The following is an 18822-nucleotide window of genomic DNA, read 5'->3' on the forward strand; positions in this document are numbered from 1 at the left end:
CTAGTAGGCACATCTGAAGACAACATCTTATCACATTCTATCTTTTGCATTTCAACACATTTCAAGAAATTTCTTGTCCTTGAAGAAGATGATCTAACATATTTCACCATTTGTCTCACCCTTTTGATAGAAGGACCAATTTCTTTCAAATCATCTTGCACAATTAGATTAAGTATATGAGTCATACATCTCACATTGAGATGCTTACCTTCCATCAAATTAGTTCTCCACATATCTAATTTTTTGGACAACTCTAAAACTGCCACATCATTTGAAGAGGCATTATCAATCGTAACAGTAAAAACGTTATCCAACTTCCAATCAAGTAAACAATTACTAATAGACTCAACCAAATGCTCACCTTTATGACTAGTGAACAAAAATTCAATATTCTTTTATGAAGCACTCAATCCCTATCAATAAAGTGAGCAATCAAACACATATATATAATTAATTCTTTGCACTGAAGTCCATGTGTCTGTTGTGAGACAAATTCTAGGTTGTATTTCTCTTAATGATTGTTTCAAATTTATTCTCAATTCACCATAAACTTCATAAATCAATGGGACTTGAACATAACTTCTTATTATCATGGTGCACCAAGACTTTAACTCGATGTCTTACCCACTTGGTGCGGTGAAACCTGAATTCACCTTCTTACCCTCAACCAATTCCTTAATAAATCAAATGCATTACCAAAAAAATAAATATCAAAAATCATAAGCACAATCTGAACTTGACTTAATATACAAGAAAAATGAACAAAATCAATTAATTAGAACAACATGTTAGAATCATATAAAAGTTCCAAGTTAAAATAAATTCAAACATTTTAATAGTCCCTCTCAACATTGTTATGAAAATTATTATAATTTACTAACCATTTTAGAATAACTATAAAACAAGCTTTTTAATACAAATAATATGTTAATAACTCAACAAGAAAATGTTTAGATTAAGAAAAATAAAGAGGTGCAAAAGTAACCAACAATAACAATTCAATAAATATGTATATGCCACATAACTCAATAAAACAAGATTATAAAGAACAATTTCTTTACAAATTGTTAACTTACAAAACTAATTTTACTTTTTAAATATATAACTGATCAAATTAAAAGTTCGCTAAAAGTAAAAGTAACTTATTGGACTCATATGATTTTGAGATGGTAAGAAAAGTAATGATGCATAATCAAAAGTAAAATATAAAATAAATTATATAGTAATTTACCTTGAGAGAAAAATAAACATAAATATTTTTACCTTCTTTATATTTTCTTTGCTTTCAATTCTTCAATAGTAGAACAATCGCGCTAATAACGTGTTGTAAACCTTAATAACAAAAGAATAATATAAAGATAAAGACAAGAAGAATATAAGATAAGAGGAACAATATGAGATAGTTTTTTTTCTTTCAAGTACACCAAATCTTCAAGTGTATACAATATGAAGTCTATGTCTCTATTTAGTGTAACATAGAGGAGAAAAGACATAAAGTCACCCCTAAAGTTGTCCAGTATTTGCACAAAGACACCTTAACTTAGGAAGTGTCCTATCACACCATGGAACAATTTAATATCTTTGTAAATGGGCCATTTTGACCCATTTTCTCGTCTGGATTGTTATCACGCAAATGGAGCGCGTGACCCAATCTTTTCATTGTCATAACTAGCTGTAAAGTGCCATGTGTCATTATATTTCTTTAATATTAATTATTTAATTATTTTACATTATCTTCCCCATTATCTTCTTCACCCAAATTCAAAAATTCAATTACCTTTTCTTCATCTTCTTCAACTTAGAAGATCAATTGACTTCATCCATTTTTATCACTTTTTTTTTCTTGTCTCTTGCTTTTCTTTGTTTCTTTTTCTTCTTTATCTTTTTTTTTTTTAAAGAAAAAAGAAGTACATTGATTAGAGAATACTATGAAACTCCATCTTTTATTTGGTCTCATTCTTTAGTAACTTGAGAGTTGAATTGATTTTATTTAGTAATGTTTTTGATGACGAAAATAGTGTTGTAACATGGAAGCATCATGGAGACTACATTGAAGGAACTACATTTAAGGTTACTTTGACGGCTACTTTTGGAGGATTTACAACAAAGAATAAAGAATTTGAGTAATGAAGATTTAAGAAGAAAGAGGGAAAAAATGAAAATAAAGTTAATAAAATAAAAATAATAAAATGAACATGAAAATGAAACTAAAAATTAAAAATTAAATGAACTTAATACGTGTCAAACAACTATTGGTGCGTGATTGCACCTCTTTTTTTGCAATTGGGGTTGGGTAAAAAATGAGATATTTATAACGCTCTTAAATTGTTCAGTGGGGCAATTGGACACCCACAAAATTAAGGTGTCTTTTTTAAAATTCGAGATAATTTCAGTGATAACTTTATGTCTTTTCTCTAACATAGAAACATATAAAAGTTTAGTCATAAATATGACATTAACATGAATATAATGAGATTATGAAAGTGAAAAATTATAAGAATAACGATTATAAAAGTAAAAGTTATGGAGTTTATCGTTATTTCCATAATGAAGGAAAGTAATGGAGCAACTTTTTGATATAGTGAACATCTATATTATATTATTTTATAACAGTACCTACTTATTGAGCATGATTATAATTTTTTTTAATATAGAAGTGATCAAATTTTATTTCAAAAACCTTAAATATTAATTCAATTTTAAAAATTATTGATAAATTGTGTGCCAAAAGTGAGTGGAACTCAAAACCCTCGTTAAGCCCCTCAGCTCCACTCTCGCGCACACACAATCACATTGGAGTACAAAAATGTTGATCCGACGCATTGTGCTGACCAAATCTCTCCACCATTTCCGTTTCTTGAGCAACTATGCCACCGCCTCAGCCGCCGCCGTTGTTCCAGATGTAGATGATGATTTCCCAAAGCCCAACCCCAAATACGCAGAAACTATTCATGCCGTTGTTCGTGTCACTTCCGGCAAGAACATCGCAGCCAAAGAGAGGAAAGCTGGGAGGGTACCTAGTATAGTGTTTGAACAAGAGGATGGTCAACATGGTGGTAACAAAAGACTCATATCTGTTCAGGCTAATCAGATAAGGAAGCTTGTTAACCATCTTGGTCGGTCTCATTTCTTGTCCAGATTGTTTGATCTTGAGGTTCATCCTAACTTGGAATCTCAAGATGTTGTTGAGAAGGTTCGGGTTCTGCCCAGAAAGGTATTTTTCCTCTGTTTATTAGATTTGGTTACTTTGAATTGATCTGAAGATAGATACTGAGTTTCAATTCATATATATGCTTTTAAGTAGGAATGATAAAATCAAACCCAACCCGTCCAATTGCCACCCCTACGTATAAGAGTAAGCAGTTTCTTAAAAGATTTTCTCTTTTAGATTCTTAAGTATAGGTGTGGATATTAATGCTTCCATACTGTCGGACAAGAGGGACATTTTAAGGTATTGGCTCACTTTGTTAGTATGTGAATTGAGTGGAAAATAGATTTGGTTCGGGAAGAACGTGTTTTTCCAACTCTGGAAAAGGATCATCTAAATTATTTGAACTTCTTGCCTTTTACTTTGATTGCTTCTGAGGAAGCAGCTAGTGACAGCTTATCAGTCCCCTAACCTTTAGACTCGTCAATAATACCTCTGATCTGGATAAGGTTAGCATTGATGCTGGCTGCACTTTTATACTAAACTAGTTTTAGGGCACTGGTTATGGATTCACACATTTCTTTCTGATAATGATAGAAACTGAGTCAGACTGTGCGCAAATTGACAGTTCATGGGTTACATTGAGTAACGGCTACCTGTCACTGGCACAGTTACCTAGTAACTCTTGACAACCATGGTATAGGCAGATGAGAAGAATCACATTGTGGTTTTGTTGTTGCTGATGGGATTTGAACCTAGTTTCCCTGGACTTTCACTAACTTCAATTACCGCCAGGCCACACACTAGTATTTGAACACAGTTTCACACACTCATAGGGAAAAAGGTTGAAATTCTTGAGTTGATATATGCTTGAACAAAGCTAGGTTTTAAAAGATTTGGTGGATTTAATGCTTAGAAATAGGAGTTGATATTCTCATAGTGCTGTTGGGAAATACTGGTTGTGATGTCCATAAAGTAAGCAGCCACAACTTTGAAGGCAACAAAGTTCTCATGAAATAGTTTGCAAAACTTCCTATGTGGAAGAATAATATTCACATTTAGGGTTTAATGATGTTTAATGGACTGTTCTTTTCGCAAGTTTTGTGTGTTGTGACATTCTAAATCAGAATGATGGAAAAATGTTTTCGCCACGGTGATATATATCAAACAGCCTACTGAGGTCTGTGGTGTAAGGGGTTGAAACTCAGGGAACTTCTTAACTCAGCTCAGAAGAAAGACTTATTACTGCTTAACTCGGTTCAAAAGAAAGACCTATAACTGCTTAACTTGGTTCAAAAGGAAGACCTTTAACTGCTTAACTCGGTTCAAAAGAAAGACCTTTAACTGCTTAACTCGGTCCAAAAGAAAGGCCTTTAACTGCTCAATTCTGTTCAAAAGAAAGACCTTTTGTAGAATTATGAAGCTGTTGGAGCCAAACAGAGCTTTAGATGGTTTTTAGCATAGCAATGTGCTGATTTATTTATTTCAATGTTCAGGTTCATCTTGAAGCTGGTTCAGATGCGCCTCTTAATGTTACCTTTATAAGAGCCCCATCAAGTGCTTTATTAAAGGTTGAGGTTCCTCTTGTATTTAGAGGAGAGGATGTGTCCCCCGGTTTGAAGAAAGGTGAGTACTAGATACATCTGCCTTTTCCTCTTTGTAACTTGCTAAAAGATGCTGATCTGTGTGAAGTCCCTGTATTTATTTACTATGCTGGTTTCCACGGGGATGTGTTGAAACTAGCTTATCATATGTTACACTTGCATCAGTTCTTTATCCAGAAGCACAACGTCTGGTTTTCTTGAATTCATTCAATGCAAATATTTTATGGGTGCGATGGACCTAGAAGTTTATCAAGGTAGAGTACGTAAGGATGTAGTCTAGCTGTTGAAATTGGAATGAGCTATGGAAGACTAGGGTTCAAATCCCAAATTAGGTCAAACATGCTGGTGATTTCTCGGTATTTGTCTAAGTCTTGGTGAGCGGAGGCAAGAAAACCCTACTGCTGTGCCATTAACCAGCACTGACAGTTACCCAGTAGATTGAATGTATAATCTGTTGAAACCATCTTCGATTAGATCCTATCATTTTAGTATTCAGGACGAAGTTCTAGTTAGCACAATCTTAGGCCTTCACTATGTCAATTGTCAATTTTTCTTACACCTCCAGGTCCTCCTTGCCCTAATTTAATTATTACCTTTTTTGGTCTTTCAGCGAGTGATTTTGAAATCTTTCATAGCACTTTCTACCAAACAGATCAGCTTGGGATCTCTTCGTTCAGTTATCCCTTTCTTTGAGCACTAAGGTGTCGTTTGGTAGGATGCATTAGAAAAATAATGCATGCATTGGCTTTGTGTATTACTACAAATTTCAAAGAAAAGGCACCTATGCACTAAAGAAGTTTCGAATAGAGAATGATCTTTCATCTAAACTAAGTTAAATTGGCCATAAACATTTTCAATTAGAGTTGGCCAAGTCTAACTTTAGATCCGTGTATTTGAAGTACCTTGGTACACTTTTACAACAAATCAACAGTATAACTAACACAAGCATTAGTAATACACTGTATTTGGTATGATGCTATCTAGTTACAATACATGACCAACGTTGGTATTGTTACTCCAAAAAAACATGGCTAACTTTGGTATTGTTTGTCAAGAAAAACATGGCAAACCTTGGTATTGTTCTTTCAAAAAACATGACAAACCGTGGTATAATCAATTGATGGGTTCTTAATGTATGCATTAAGATGTTTAAAGAGACAATTACCCCTCAAAACCTTTACCACATCCCTCTCACCATATTTGTGGAGCAAATTTTTGTAAACAAATAATTTTTTTAAAAAAAACTATGCAATGTATGTTATTTTTAATACACCAAAGCAAACAATGAATCGGATGTAATCTTAGCATAACTATTGCCAACATTACTGCATACCCTATTCAACTATTCTTTTACACCCTACGAAACGACCACTAAGGTAATTAGATTGGTGAAGCAGAAATTATGCAATGCATGTTTTTTTTACACCAAACCAACCAATTCATCATAAATAATCCCAGCATAACTAATGGCAACATTGCTAATACACTCTATCAACACTATCCTTAAACACTCTACAGAACAACCACTAAGGTAATTAGAGTGAAGCAGAAATTATGTAATGTATCTTATTTTAATACACCAAACCAAACAATGCATCAGAAATGATCTCGACATAACTAATGTCAACATTACTAAATACACCCTATTCAACACTATTCTTATACGCCCTATGAAACAACTACAAGGTGATTGTAGTGGTGAAGCTCTTCTCAAATCTTCCTTCCAGATAGAATTGGTAGAAGTTTAGAGCATCCCATTTCTAAACATTCTGCGTTTTTTTTTTTTTGGTGAAAAGCTATAGTAAAGCCAAGGTTGATCTCCAGCACCATCATTTATGGTTCAGTCACCTCTTACTCTCTTCTCTGGATAAGGCCTTTACAGCCATTTGTTGTCTATCTTTTTTGAGATAAAGGTTGTGTATTCTCATTAGGCTCATCATCAAACAAATGATTAGCATAGATCACTTACAATCTCATTAGAGCATGTCAAAAACTACCCTGTGGGTGATTACGAATTTTCTGTGACATCAGCAAAAAGTTCTATATCCCCTATCGTATCTTGTCTACACCAAAAATACAAAAGGCTTAGGCAATTCATTCTGATCTTATGGATGTTGTTTCTCTTATCCACAAAGCATCTTGCATTTCTTTCTTTCCAGAGTCCACCAAATGCAGGCTGTGATTAACTCCCACCAACCATTTTCTGTCATCTTCTAGTAATATATAATTAGTTGGATCCATCAACTGTAAATTCCATGAGGGTTGAGAAGAATACAGTGAATTCTATAGAGGAAAAGTTTAGGTTGAAGTGTTCTAAAATCTTAAACTGTTAGTACTTACATACATGTAGTAAGCAATTGGACTATCAAAATGGAACACTGCACCAGCTGCTATCTGGAAAAGTGTTTGGACGAGAGAAGTAGAAGCTGTTTTCGAGACATTGAAAACAACAATCAGAAGATAAAATCCAAATGTACACCTTTAGTGTCTTTGTAGTGTAAAATGCAATAAACGGATGAGGCTGAATCTATTCTAGATGTGATTAGGATCACTACAGGTCTAGAAGGGTTAGATTTTGGCTAAGTTTCTTTTTTGCTGCAGCTGTACAAATTTTGACAACACATAAAAAGAAAAAGACAATCGAATTGGTTTTGCATGTAAATACTAAATAGAAACATTTTTTAAAATATGTGCAACATAACTCACTGCTTTTTTAAAAAAAATCTTTCCAGTCACTTCAAATTTGTCCACCTTGTGTAGTAGAGGTTTGTATTGGAGAGTACCGATCAGCTGTTTACATTATAACTTCTGATGTACGACTACTACACACATGCTTAAACTTGCCTTTCTCCCATCCAACCAAAAATTGGTAATTACAGAGAGTGGAGCAATAAAAGGAGGGATAAAGTGTAAAGAGTATACCTAATCATTGTTACACCTCTTTTTAATTTCAAATAGTGTCAGCCCAACTGATAAATCTCTCTCTCTTTCTCTCCCTTAGTAGTGTTGAAAACCACGATTTCATGATCTGTTTAGGTTATACCTGTCTATGAACTTTCAGTATATGAAATCTGAATCTTATGAGATAGTGAGCTACATAATTAGAATTGATGGTCAATTTCAGAAAGAGACCATCCTTGCTGAATGATAAAATGATGAAAGGAAACACATTTAACACGTGAGACGATATCTATTTCCTATTTGGTTGTACTTTTGTTTTTCTTTTTACTAATGATCTGTTAACCATTTTGGTAGGGTCATATTTGAATATCATCAAGAGAACGGTAAAGTTCCTATGCCCAGCGGATCTCATCCCTCCCTACATTGACGTTGACCTAAGTGAGTTGGATGTCAACCAAAAGTTGCTAATGGGCGACCTGAGGGTTCATCCAGCTTTAAAGCTTATCCAACCAAAGGATCATCCTGTTGTCAAGATTGCGGGAGCAAGAGTTTCTGATCAAAAGAAATCGAAATAATTTTTGTTGAAGCATTTCTTAGGAAGCTTATTATGGAACGGAGGGTTACGTCTTCCACAACTTGGGACATTGGCATTGCTAGCTGATGTACTTTACTGGACGATCGATCTTGTTTATTTGTGCTAGTTAAAATAGGGTGATCAGGTGATAGCTATCTCAATTTTGGAATTAGTAGCTGAATTGTACAACAAATTGCTAATATCCCCAATAATTTTTCTATACTGGGCTGTGAAATTTCAAATCATATCGACGTTCTCTGCCTATTTGCAGATTTTCAACTTTATCTTTGAAATATTTTCTGGTGATTGTTGCAAAGAACCTTTGATTGTTAAAGATGGGCAAAATAGTCTTCAAATTTGGCAGACTATAAGTCTTACATATTGTCAGAATCAATGCACAGGTACCTCTGAAGTACGATTTTATGTGAGGTAAATCTTTTGAAAGATCACTTAATCATGTGAAATTATAGTAAGCTTAATTAACTCACTTTTTGTATTAGTAAAATTACTCGTGAATTTTCTCTTATTGAATTCACTTCAGCCTTCCAATCACCAAAAATATGATTTGGCATGGGTTTTAAAATAACAAAAAAGAAAATGACCCGTTACTATTCAAGTAATTTATTTTTAAAACATGGCAAATTATGTTTATGGAGATTGGAAAGTTAAAAAGTCATTTTGTAAGAGAAAAATTTAATTAAATGAGGGATTGTATTAATATAAAAATAAATTAAGTGAATTCATTTAGTTCAACATAATTGTGATTTTTTTGAAAAATTTATCTAAGTTGTCAAAGTTATTTATTAGTTTAGCTACTAAAATTTTTTTAAAAAAATTACTAATATATATATATATATATATATATATTATTCCTCCCTTAACTCAATTGTTGGTATGTGCACCATTCACCAATGCTTGAAGTTTTGCAGCAAGATTAACAACTCATTATTTTTTGAAAAGAAACAGGGAAAAAAACATAAAAAAAGACTCATCATTTTATTTGAAAAACTTTACTTATTTTGATTAAGTATTTGATCTAGATGATGGATCAATTATGTAAAGTTACGACAATAATATACTTAGTATTATTTGACAAGTGAGATAAAGGAAAGGTGGTGTATAAATAATTTTACTTTCAACTTATAATTTAGATAGGCTATTTCTGATTATATACCTTCTATTTAAGTTTTATATATATATATATATATATATATAAGTAGCAGCGTTAAACAAAGGACCAAAAAGGAAAGGACAAGTAATAATAAAGTTGAAGACAAAGATAATAGGAAAGTAATAATAACAATAGAAATAAGAGAACTGTACAACACTCAACTATCTGCTAACCTTCTATCATAATTCTTGATATTCGTACGCTCTTATTTAAGGTCTTATTCTTGATAAATTGCAGGTGTGTCATATATTGTCTAACCATCTCTCTCCAATACTTATTCAACCTACCTACCTCTCTTCATACTCACCATAACCAGTCTCACTGGCATTTGTGCGCATCTCCTATGCACATGTCAGAATCATCTCAGTATCGCTTCTCATTTTCATTTTTGATCTTATTTCTCCTATTATGCTTACGCATCATCTCAACATCCTTATCCTCGCTACCTTCATCTTCTGGCTGTGTGAGTTCATAAGTTACGTCACTAATTTAAAAAATATAAATTGAAAAAAAGAAAAAATTAGTAAAAGTAGTACACCATAAACTTTGAAAAACAAGTCTCCCTTCTAATGAGACCCAATTTTATCTTATTTAAAGGTTAATTTAATTTTGCTTTTCACATTTTAGATTTTTCCATCCTCTTCCTGCTTCAAACTTTTGTTTTTTGTTTTCTTCACAGTTTTGTTATTCAACGTTATTATTTTGTTCTTATCAATTTATTTCAACCTTCGTTTAGAATAAGACTTTGAAAATTTTAGTTGAACTTATATATAGTTCTAATGAATTTAATTAATAAATATCCATATATTCCCTTTTTATTTGATAATGAATAATTGCCATACCTTACGAAATAGTATTCGAATATTTATTAAGTATTAATCTTAATATTTTTGAAATATAATATATTGATCAAGATAGCAAAATATGAACATAAAAAATTACAAAAGCGAACTATTGTATCTAACACAAGAAATATTGAAATAGAGTTGTGATTTTTCATTAAGTTGACTGATTAATATATACAATTTTCATTTTTTCTTTACTAGTTTCTTTATCATTTATATTCTAATTAATTTCATTAGAATCAAAATAAGAGATTAATCTTCTCAATAAATTGAACAAACCTCGATTTTTTTTTATCATTAGCAAAAATAAATAAATAAATTTCTTACCGTAATAATTAAATTAATTACGATCCATTTAAATATAATTGTTGTTATCATTTTGAGCTAGTCATACATTTACTAACCATCAAATAGTTTTCAATTTTACAATTGTGAGTAAACAATACAAATTTACATTTGAAAATATTCACCCTCGATCCACGAACTTATACATACATAGATGTGTAAAACTCTTGCATATTGACCTAAATGTTTTTGACGTCTTCTTTTAAACTCTTTCAAGATTTCTTATACCTTTCGTATTCGTGTCGAATATCTGCATTGAAGTTTGGCTAATTTAGATTGACATTAGGTAGGACCCCATGATAATGCTCTCTAATAAGGATTTTTCCATGCTTAGGGTTTGAATCTGAGACTTCTGATTTAAAAAATGAATAATCTCATTCACTGCATCACATCCTTTGATAGTATATTTTACGAGATTAATGATTCACTTGATAAGTGTCACAATCGTCTAGTGTCAATCACGACCATTCAACCTAATTTCTGCCTCATCAAAATTGTTTATTATATATTAAGCACTATAATTGCACAATATAAGATCACATTGGCCACTCAAAGTAATGTTTATTATTAAGCTATATGTTACGTAATAAACATAAAATTACACAGGCAACTCAGAGTTTTCCTGCATGAACGTTTATTATTAGTATACATATATTATAATATAAAGAAAATACATAAAGCCCCTCCCTCGAACTTGGCAGTATGACTTATTTAGCATTTTAACCCCCTTAACGTTTTTTAAGTGAATTTAGTTCTATCCGAAAAAGTTGAGGTGACAAAAGAATAAATTCAGGCGCGTGTATACTTTTTTTTTCTGAAAAAAAGTGATAAATTTCAAGTGAACATATTTTTTTTCTTAATATATATATATTATAATAAATAAATAAAATAAAAAAATAAAAAAAACACCCTACCCAGCTCTAATCAGATCAAATCCACCATATTGACTTCTAAGAATAAATCATAAACAAAAACTTGACTTCAAGACCTAATAGCAGACATCATAAACAACTTATATCCATTATTACACCAAGAAATGAAAGTAATAAATTCAAAAGAAAAAGGCATATTTGGGTGTTTTATAATCCTAAAAGATCTCACTAAAACATTAAGACGTCTGGCGAGCCCTTATACTTGTATCAGTTTGTATTCTGGATACTTCTACTTATTCTTTTGTCATCTGGACCCCTGAATCTAACCAAAATGAGATTTTTAAACCACTCTGACCAAAATGAGATTAGTAAAATTAACACACCATAAAACTTTGAAAAACGAGCTAGTCTTTCTTCTAATGAGACCCAAATTTTAACTTATTTAAAGGTTAATTTAATTTTGCTTTTCATATTTTAAATTTTTCCGTCCTCTTCCTGCTTCAAACTTTTGTTTTTTGTTTTCTTCACAGTTTTATTCTTTAACGTTATTATTTTGTTCTAACCAATTTATTACAATTTCGTTTAGAATAAGAGTTGAAAGAACTTATTTACAGCGCTAACGAATTTAATTAGTAAATATCCATTTATTCCCTTTTGATTTGATAATAAATAATTGTGATACCTTTCAAAATTGTCTTTGAATATTTTATTAAAAGTATTAATCTTAATATTTTTGAAATATAATATATTGATAAAGATAGCAAAATATGAACATAAAAAATTACAAAAGCTAACTATTGTATCTAACACAAGAAATATTGAAATAGAGTTGTGATTTTTCATTAAGTTGACTGATTAATATATACAATTTCATTTTTTCTTTACTAGTTTCTTTCTCATTTATTTTCTAATTAATTTCATTAGAATCGAAATAAGAGATTAATCTTCTCAATGAACAAACCTCGATTTTTTTATCATTAGCAAATATATATAAATAAATGTCTTACCGTAATAATTGAATTAATTACGATCCATTTAAATATAGTTGTTATCATCGTTTTGAGCTAGTCATACATTTACTAACCATCAAATAGTATTCAATTTTACAATTGTGAGTAAACAATACAAATTTACATTTGAAAATATTCACCCTCGATCCACGAACTTATACATACATACATGTGTAGAACTCTTGCATATTGACCTAAATGTTTTTGAAGTCATCTTTTAAACTCTTTCAAGATTACTTATAACTTTCGTATTCGTGTTGGATATCTGCATTGAAGTTTGACTAATTTAGATTCACATTAGGTAGGGTCAGGATTTGAATCTGAGACTTCTGATTAAAAAATGAATAGTCTCAGTCACTGCACCACATCCTTTGATAGTATATTTTACGAGATTAATGATTCACTTAATAAGTGTCACAATCGTCTAGTATAATCACGACCATTCAACCTAATTTCTGCCTCATCAAAAATTTTTATTATATATTAAGCACTATAATTGCACAATATAAGATCACATCGGCCACTCAAAGTGATGTTTATAATTAAGTTATATGTTACATAATTAACATAAAATTACACAGGCAACTCAGAGTTTTCCTGCATGAACCTTTATTATTAGTATACATATATTATAATAATATAAAGAAAATACATAAAGCCCCTCCCTCAGAACTTGGCAGTATGACTTATTTAGCACTTTAACCCCCTTAACGTTTTTTAAGTGAATTTAATTTTATCCAAAAAAGTTGAGGTGACAAAAAAATAAATTCAGACATATGTATACTTTTTTTTCTTAAAAAAGGTGATATAAATTTCAAATGATCATATATTTTTTCTTAATATATATATATATATATATATATATATATATATATATAAAACACCCTACCCAGCTCTAATGAGATCAAATCCACCATATTGACTCCTAAGAATGAATCAAAAAATCATAAACAAAAACTTGACTTCAAGACCTAATAGCAGACATCATAAACAACTTATATCCATTATTACACCAAGAAATGAAAGTAATTAATTCAAAAGAAAAAGGCATATGTGGGTGTTTTATAATCCTAAAAGATCTCACTAAAACATTAAGACGTCTGGCGAGCCCTTATACTTGTATCAGTTTGTATTCTGGATACTTCTACTTATTCTTTTGTCATCTGAACCCCTGTATCTAACCAAAATGAGATTTTTAAACCACTCTGACCAGGTGTGTCAGATATATTAATGTCATGTCATAATTATTTCATAACTATTTTTAAAAATTATTAATTAAATTTATTTAATAAAAATAAAATAATAAAATCTCAATTTATTTTTTAGTGTATTATTTTCACCTTTTTCTTCAACTTCATTACTCCAATTTCATGTTTTGTATTTTCATATGTTTTTTTGTGTTTTGTTTGATCTATTGATATGTTTGTTTAATCATAGAAAAAGTGGTGAAGATCTTGGTGAGCTATAATGGAAAAAGATAAACCTCCATACATCCAATTTCCCAATTCACTGCCAAAATCCATGGAGAAATTTCATGTCGAACCAACTTTTTTTCCCTTCTTCATAATTATTTTCAGTCATTTTCATCTCAAACACAACCTTTTTCTTTTCTTCTTCAGAATCTATTAACATCAACTTACCAAATCGGAGCACTAAATCGCAAAAAATTGGAGCACTAAATCGCAATTGTCGGAGACCACTATTTCACAATGGAGTAAGGGAGAGAGAGGCGGCAGCGGTCAATGTAGAGAAGAACGAGGTGGTAAGGGTGCGAAGTGATGGCGGTGAAGAGATTTTTCGATCAGATCTAGTGGTGGGATGACTTACATTGTTGATTTTGTGGAGGTTGGAGAAGGAAAGAAAAATGGTGATGGTGTACAGTGGAGATGTAGACATGTGAGGGAGAGATTTTATCCGATTTCGCCGTCAAAAATGGCGACGACGGTGGTGATGGATTTTTCATAGATTTTGGATGAAAATGGTGAAAAGAATGGGATATTTGGTGAAGAAGAAGGAATTTTTAATTAATTGTTTTTTAAAAAAAATTATTTATTATATAATTTTAATTTTTTTTAATCCAAAAATGTCATTCACTCACCTTAAGGAGTGTGAAATCACACACCTTCGCCAACTCAGCCATTTTAAAGCCACATAAGTGTGGTCAATGGCCAAAAGGGTCCGATATATTGTGTTTTATTGAGTTTAAGCATCCAAATGACAAATAAATAAGTAGAAGGATTCAAAATACAAACTGATATAAATGGGTCCACCAGATCATTTCATCAGACATTAATTATAATGAAAGAACTATAACTTGGGTAAGTAAAACAAGAAGTTATTAGAAGAAGATAAAAGATAGAGGATGAAGATGGCAAAACAGAGATACTAAACTTTTTTTTAAAAAAAAAATAATTTTCCCCTTCTTCTTCGAATTCACCCACCTTTTTTTTATAAAAAATAAAATAATTTCTTACATGGATTTGATGTGGCGCTAATGAGGCGTGTGTGTAGTGCACTTTTCAGTGTATGACTGTCTGTACTATTAGGATGAGATTAAATTCACTTCAAAAATGTCAAATAAATATTTAAACACATGTATAATTTAAGTAATAAAATGAATTATTCTGCCAAGTTCGAAGAAATTTTTATATACTTTTCCTATAATATATTACAATAAACTATATCACATAGTTAAACAACATATATAAGATCATACCGTACAACTCAGTGTTTCGTGCATGGAAGTTTATTATTATCAAGCTATATATCGAGCACCTCGGTTAATTCATGATCATTTGCAAATTAATAACTATTCCTCCCATTAACTTTTTAATTGTCATGTTATGTTTTTCGAGAGTCAATTTGACTAATAATATTTGAAATTAAATTAAATTACGTTCATTTGATAAATTAGAACAAGATTTTTGATATTCAAAAACTACAAGAAAAATGCTATAAAATGCAATTTTTTTCATATCAATATGATTAAAAAAATATTCTTTAAAATGTTAATCAAAATTTATATCGTTTAACTCTCAAAAAGGAAACTAAAACAACTAAAAAGGAACTAAGAGAGTAAAAATTTATTTCAATAAATAACTTAGTCATGCTCGACCCATTTGAATATACTTGCTATGTATTACTCCTTCTGTTTACTTGTATATTTTTGAATTGTCACACATATTAAGAAAAAAATGATTGATATTGTGAGTTTACTATTTTATCCCTATTATTTATTAAGTAAAAATAAAAATTTAAAATTTTCAAGAAGTTCTACATTTTTCAAAATAATTAATTGAGGATATGATACGTAAAAAAATATCCTTTTTTAATCTGTAAAAATAAACAAGTAAAAAATAAATTAGTTAATTAATTAGAAACAAGGAATATCATTTCCAGTCTAGCGACACATTTACTATAAGTGTAATAGAACACTTACCGCCAAATTTTGAATTAACCTATATATTTAACGGTGAAAGAACAAAGTTACATTTGAAAATATTAGAGGAAAAATGACTAACATATGTCATTTATATTTAAATTATAACTTCGATAATTAATTATTTCTAGGTATTACAAGTAATTATGCAATCCATGTGTAAAGAACTTCAAAAAGATAAACTTTTGACAACGAACAATTTCTTTTAGTAATTAGTGAGAAAATATTTGGTTTGTGTCAAGTAGTGAGGGTAATTTAGTGGTGGATATTTAAAAGAAAATTAACAAATGGGACATGCAAAAAGCCATGTACGTGTGTTCATAAAGGTAGGACAAATTAAAAATAATTATTTAGACTACTTTGTTGTATTATATTTTGGAGATCTCTGTTTAATTAGATACGGGATCTTGAGTCAGCACAGAGTTCAATATATGTTGATTTTTTTTAAAATTTATATGATATCATGAAACTTGAAAATTTATCAAAACTTTTATATGATTTTAATAATATTTTAAGTTATTAATTATTGTAATTTATACTTTTTTTATCTTATTTTATATGTCACATTTTATCTTGCACTTGCATTAAAAATTGATGTAACTTTACCCTTCCATCCTTATTTAATGTTTTCTTGAATTAATTTTATAATAAATGATGAATCTATTTTTAAGATTAATTAATACTCTATCAAGGATATAGTAGGAAAAATATTGTAATTTATGCATTTATAAAATGACAAATATTGTGATCCAACTACTTATAAAAAGGAATGACATATAAAATGGGACGGAGGGGGTACTTGTTTTATTACTCTCTTTGTTTCAATTTTTGTGACACATATAGGATTTCAAAAATTTGCCATTTTATGTTTTTCAAACATATTAAATTGTTAATTTTTGTAATTTATAGTAACTTTTTAACATAATTTTCAAATAATACATGTTACTTCGCATGTCTCAATTTATGTGGAACTAATAGACTTTTTGGAGTTAAGTGATTTTTTTGTATGTATTTTTTATAATTGTAATCATTGTGATTTATAGTACTTTTTACGTTAATTTATTATCGAACTCATTTTTTTGTGGCACCAATAGAATGTCAAGAATCAATCGAATTTTATTTTATATTAGCTTTTAAATATTTATTTTATAATTGTTATTTATAGTATTATTTAGAGAAAATCTATAAAGTGACTTCTGAAGTTGTTCCGGATTTTTAAAAAGACGCCTTAACTATGCAGATGTACTATTACCCCCTAAACTATTCCGAACATATATTATTACATCATTTTTGGATCAATTCCAAATTTTAAATGGCAAGTGTAATCACACACCAATCATTGTATGACACGTGTTTATTCAATTTGAAATATTTTTTTTTTCATTTTAAGTTTTTCTTTATTTCTTTCTCTTACTTTTTGACTTATTTTAGTTTTATTATTTTTATTTTTATTTCATTTCAATTTTTAATTTATCTTCCACCCCAACTTTCAAGCTCCCTCCATTTTCTTTCTTTAGGGCCCGTTTGGCCATAAATTTTGCAAGTAAAACTTGGGAAAAAACTTGGCAAATTTTGTTTGTCCATACACTTTTTTATTATTTGGCAAATTTTTTTGGCAAATTTTCCAAATTCCCAAATACTAGAAAAAACTAGTATTTGGGCCAAATTTCATTATTTGGAAAGTTTTACAAATTCAATTTTTACCCTTAACTTTTTATTTTACAAAAATAATATATTTATTGACACCAACCAATTCAATTAGCTCCCTTCTACATGCATTCTTTTGATTTCATACATTCCTTTATTACAGTTAGTCTTAATGAACTAGCTACTAAATAAAGCATGAATTGCATTTATTTTATTTTGGTACATAAATATTACATTGTTGATGCTGGTCTACGGAACACAAGAGGATTTTTAGCTACATTCATTGGAATACGCTATCATTTGCAGGACTACCGAGGAAGTTAAAGAGAGCCTAAGAATGGAAAAGAGCTATTTAACTATAAACATACTTCTCTGCGCAATGTAATTGAAAGAACTTTTGGTGAATGGAAAAGTAGATTAAGAATACTAAGACAAGGCATGAACAACTATGAATGTGACATGCAAGTGAAAATAGTAATTGCTTCCGCTGTATTGCATAATTTTTTACGTGAACACCAAAGTAGTGATGGAATATTCAATGAAAATGAAAATGATGATATGGTTGTTGATGAAAGTGACGAACTACTAGCTCAGGGTAACAACATCGCTTCATCTTCTCGATCGTCTGATTCGAAAATGTAAGCTCATCGAGAAGAGATTGTTCATAAAATGTGGAAAGATTATATTAAAGAATAGGTTTAACTCTTTCAGATGAGAAAGCATATGTTCTTATTGCAATATTTATTTCCTTTTGTTTTCTTCTCTTTTTTCCCCCGAATTTATATTAGTTGTATTTTCATTATCATGATTGTACCAAGACCTTTTCACTATACGAATATTTACTGTAATGATTCTTGTTGATTTGTTGCGGAAGTCATAAATCTTGTTACGTGAGATTTCTATTGTTGCTATATAATACAAATTTATGGTTCGTTTGATAGTTTTAAAAACTTATGGGTATAAATCATATTTCTTGAAAAAATGAAATATGTTTCTCAAATACTATGGCCAAACACATGGTAAAATTTCACTCAAATTTTCATCCAAATAATATTTGCCAAAAATATTTGAATATCTATGGCCAAACGCTAGCTTTATTTCTTCTTCTTCACCTCTTATCCTCACCTAACCCCAACACCCATAACAAGTTGAGCCCCTCCACTTTCTTTCTCTTTTCTTCTTCTTATTTGGTCAAATTTCTTACTTTTCAAAATTATACTATTTTTTAGACTTTGTTGAGTTATTGGTAACAAAACTAATTATTTT

General features: G+C 30.1%; 1 protein-coding gene across 1 annotated transcript; it reads left to right on the plus strand.

Moving 5' to 3' along the window:
• The first annotated feature begins 2711 nt into the window (after positions 1 to 2711).
• On the plus strand, positions 2712 to 8491 carry LOC101243850 (uncharacterized). Its single transcript, NM_001310045.1, has 3 exons — positions 2712 to 3214; positions 4645 to 4774; positions 8008 to 8491. The coding sequence occupies exons 1-3, from the start codon at positions 2807 to 2809 to the stop codon at positions 8226 to 8228; spliced, it is 759 nt and encodes a 252-aa protein (NP_001296974.1). The 5' UTR covers positions 2712 to 2806; the 3' UTR covers positions 8229 to 8491.
• The last annotated feature ends 10331 nt before the right edge of the window (positions 8492 to 18822 follow it).

This window comes from Solanum lycopersicum, chromosome 11 (assembly GCF_036512215.1).
Source record: "Solanum lycopersicum chromosome 11, SLM_r2.1".
Taxonomy (NCBI): Eukaryota; Viridiplantae; Streptophyta; class Magnoliopsida; order Solanales; family Solanaceae; genus Solanum; species Solanum lycopersicum.

What these genes read in the sequence shown, in the direction of transcription:
- LOC101243850 (NM_001310045.1), top strand. Translation starts at nt 2,807, where the DNA reads ATGTTGATCCGACGCATTGTGCTGACCAAATCTCTCCACCATTTCCGT. An exon ending in TTCGGGTTCTGCCCAGAAAG is followed by an intron (nt 3,215 to 4,644) that starts GTATTTTTCCTC and finishes TTCAATGTTCAG; the next exon opens with GTTCATCTTGAAGCTGGTTC. An exon ending in GTCCCCCGGTTTGAAGAAAG is followed by an intron (nt 4,775 to 8,007) that starts GTGAGTACTAGA and finishes CCATTTTGGTAG; the next exon opens with GGTCATATTTGAATATCATC.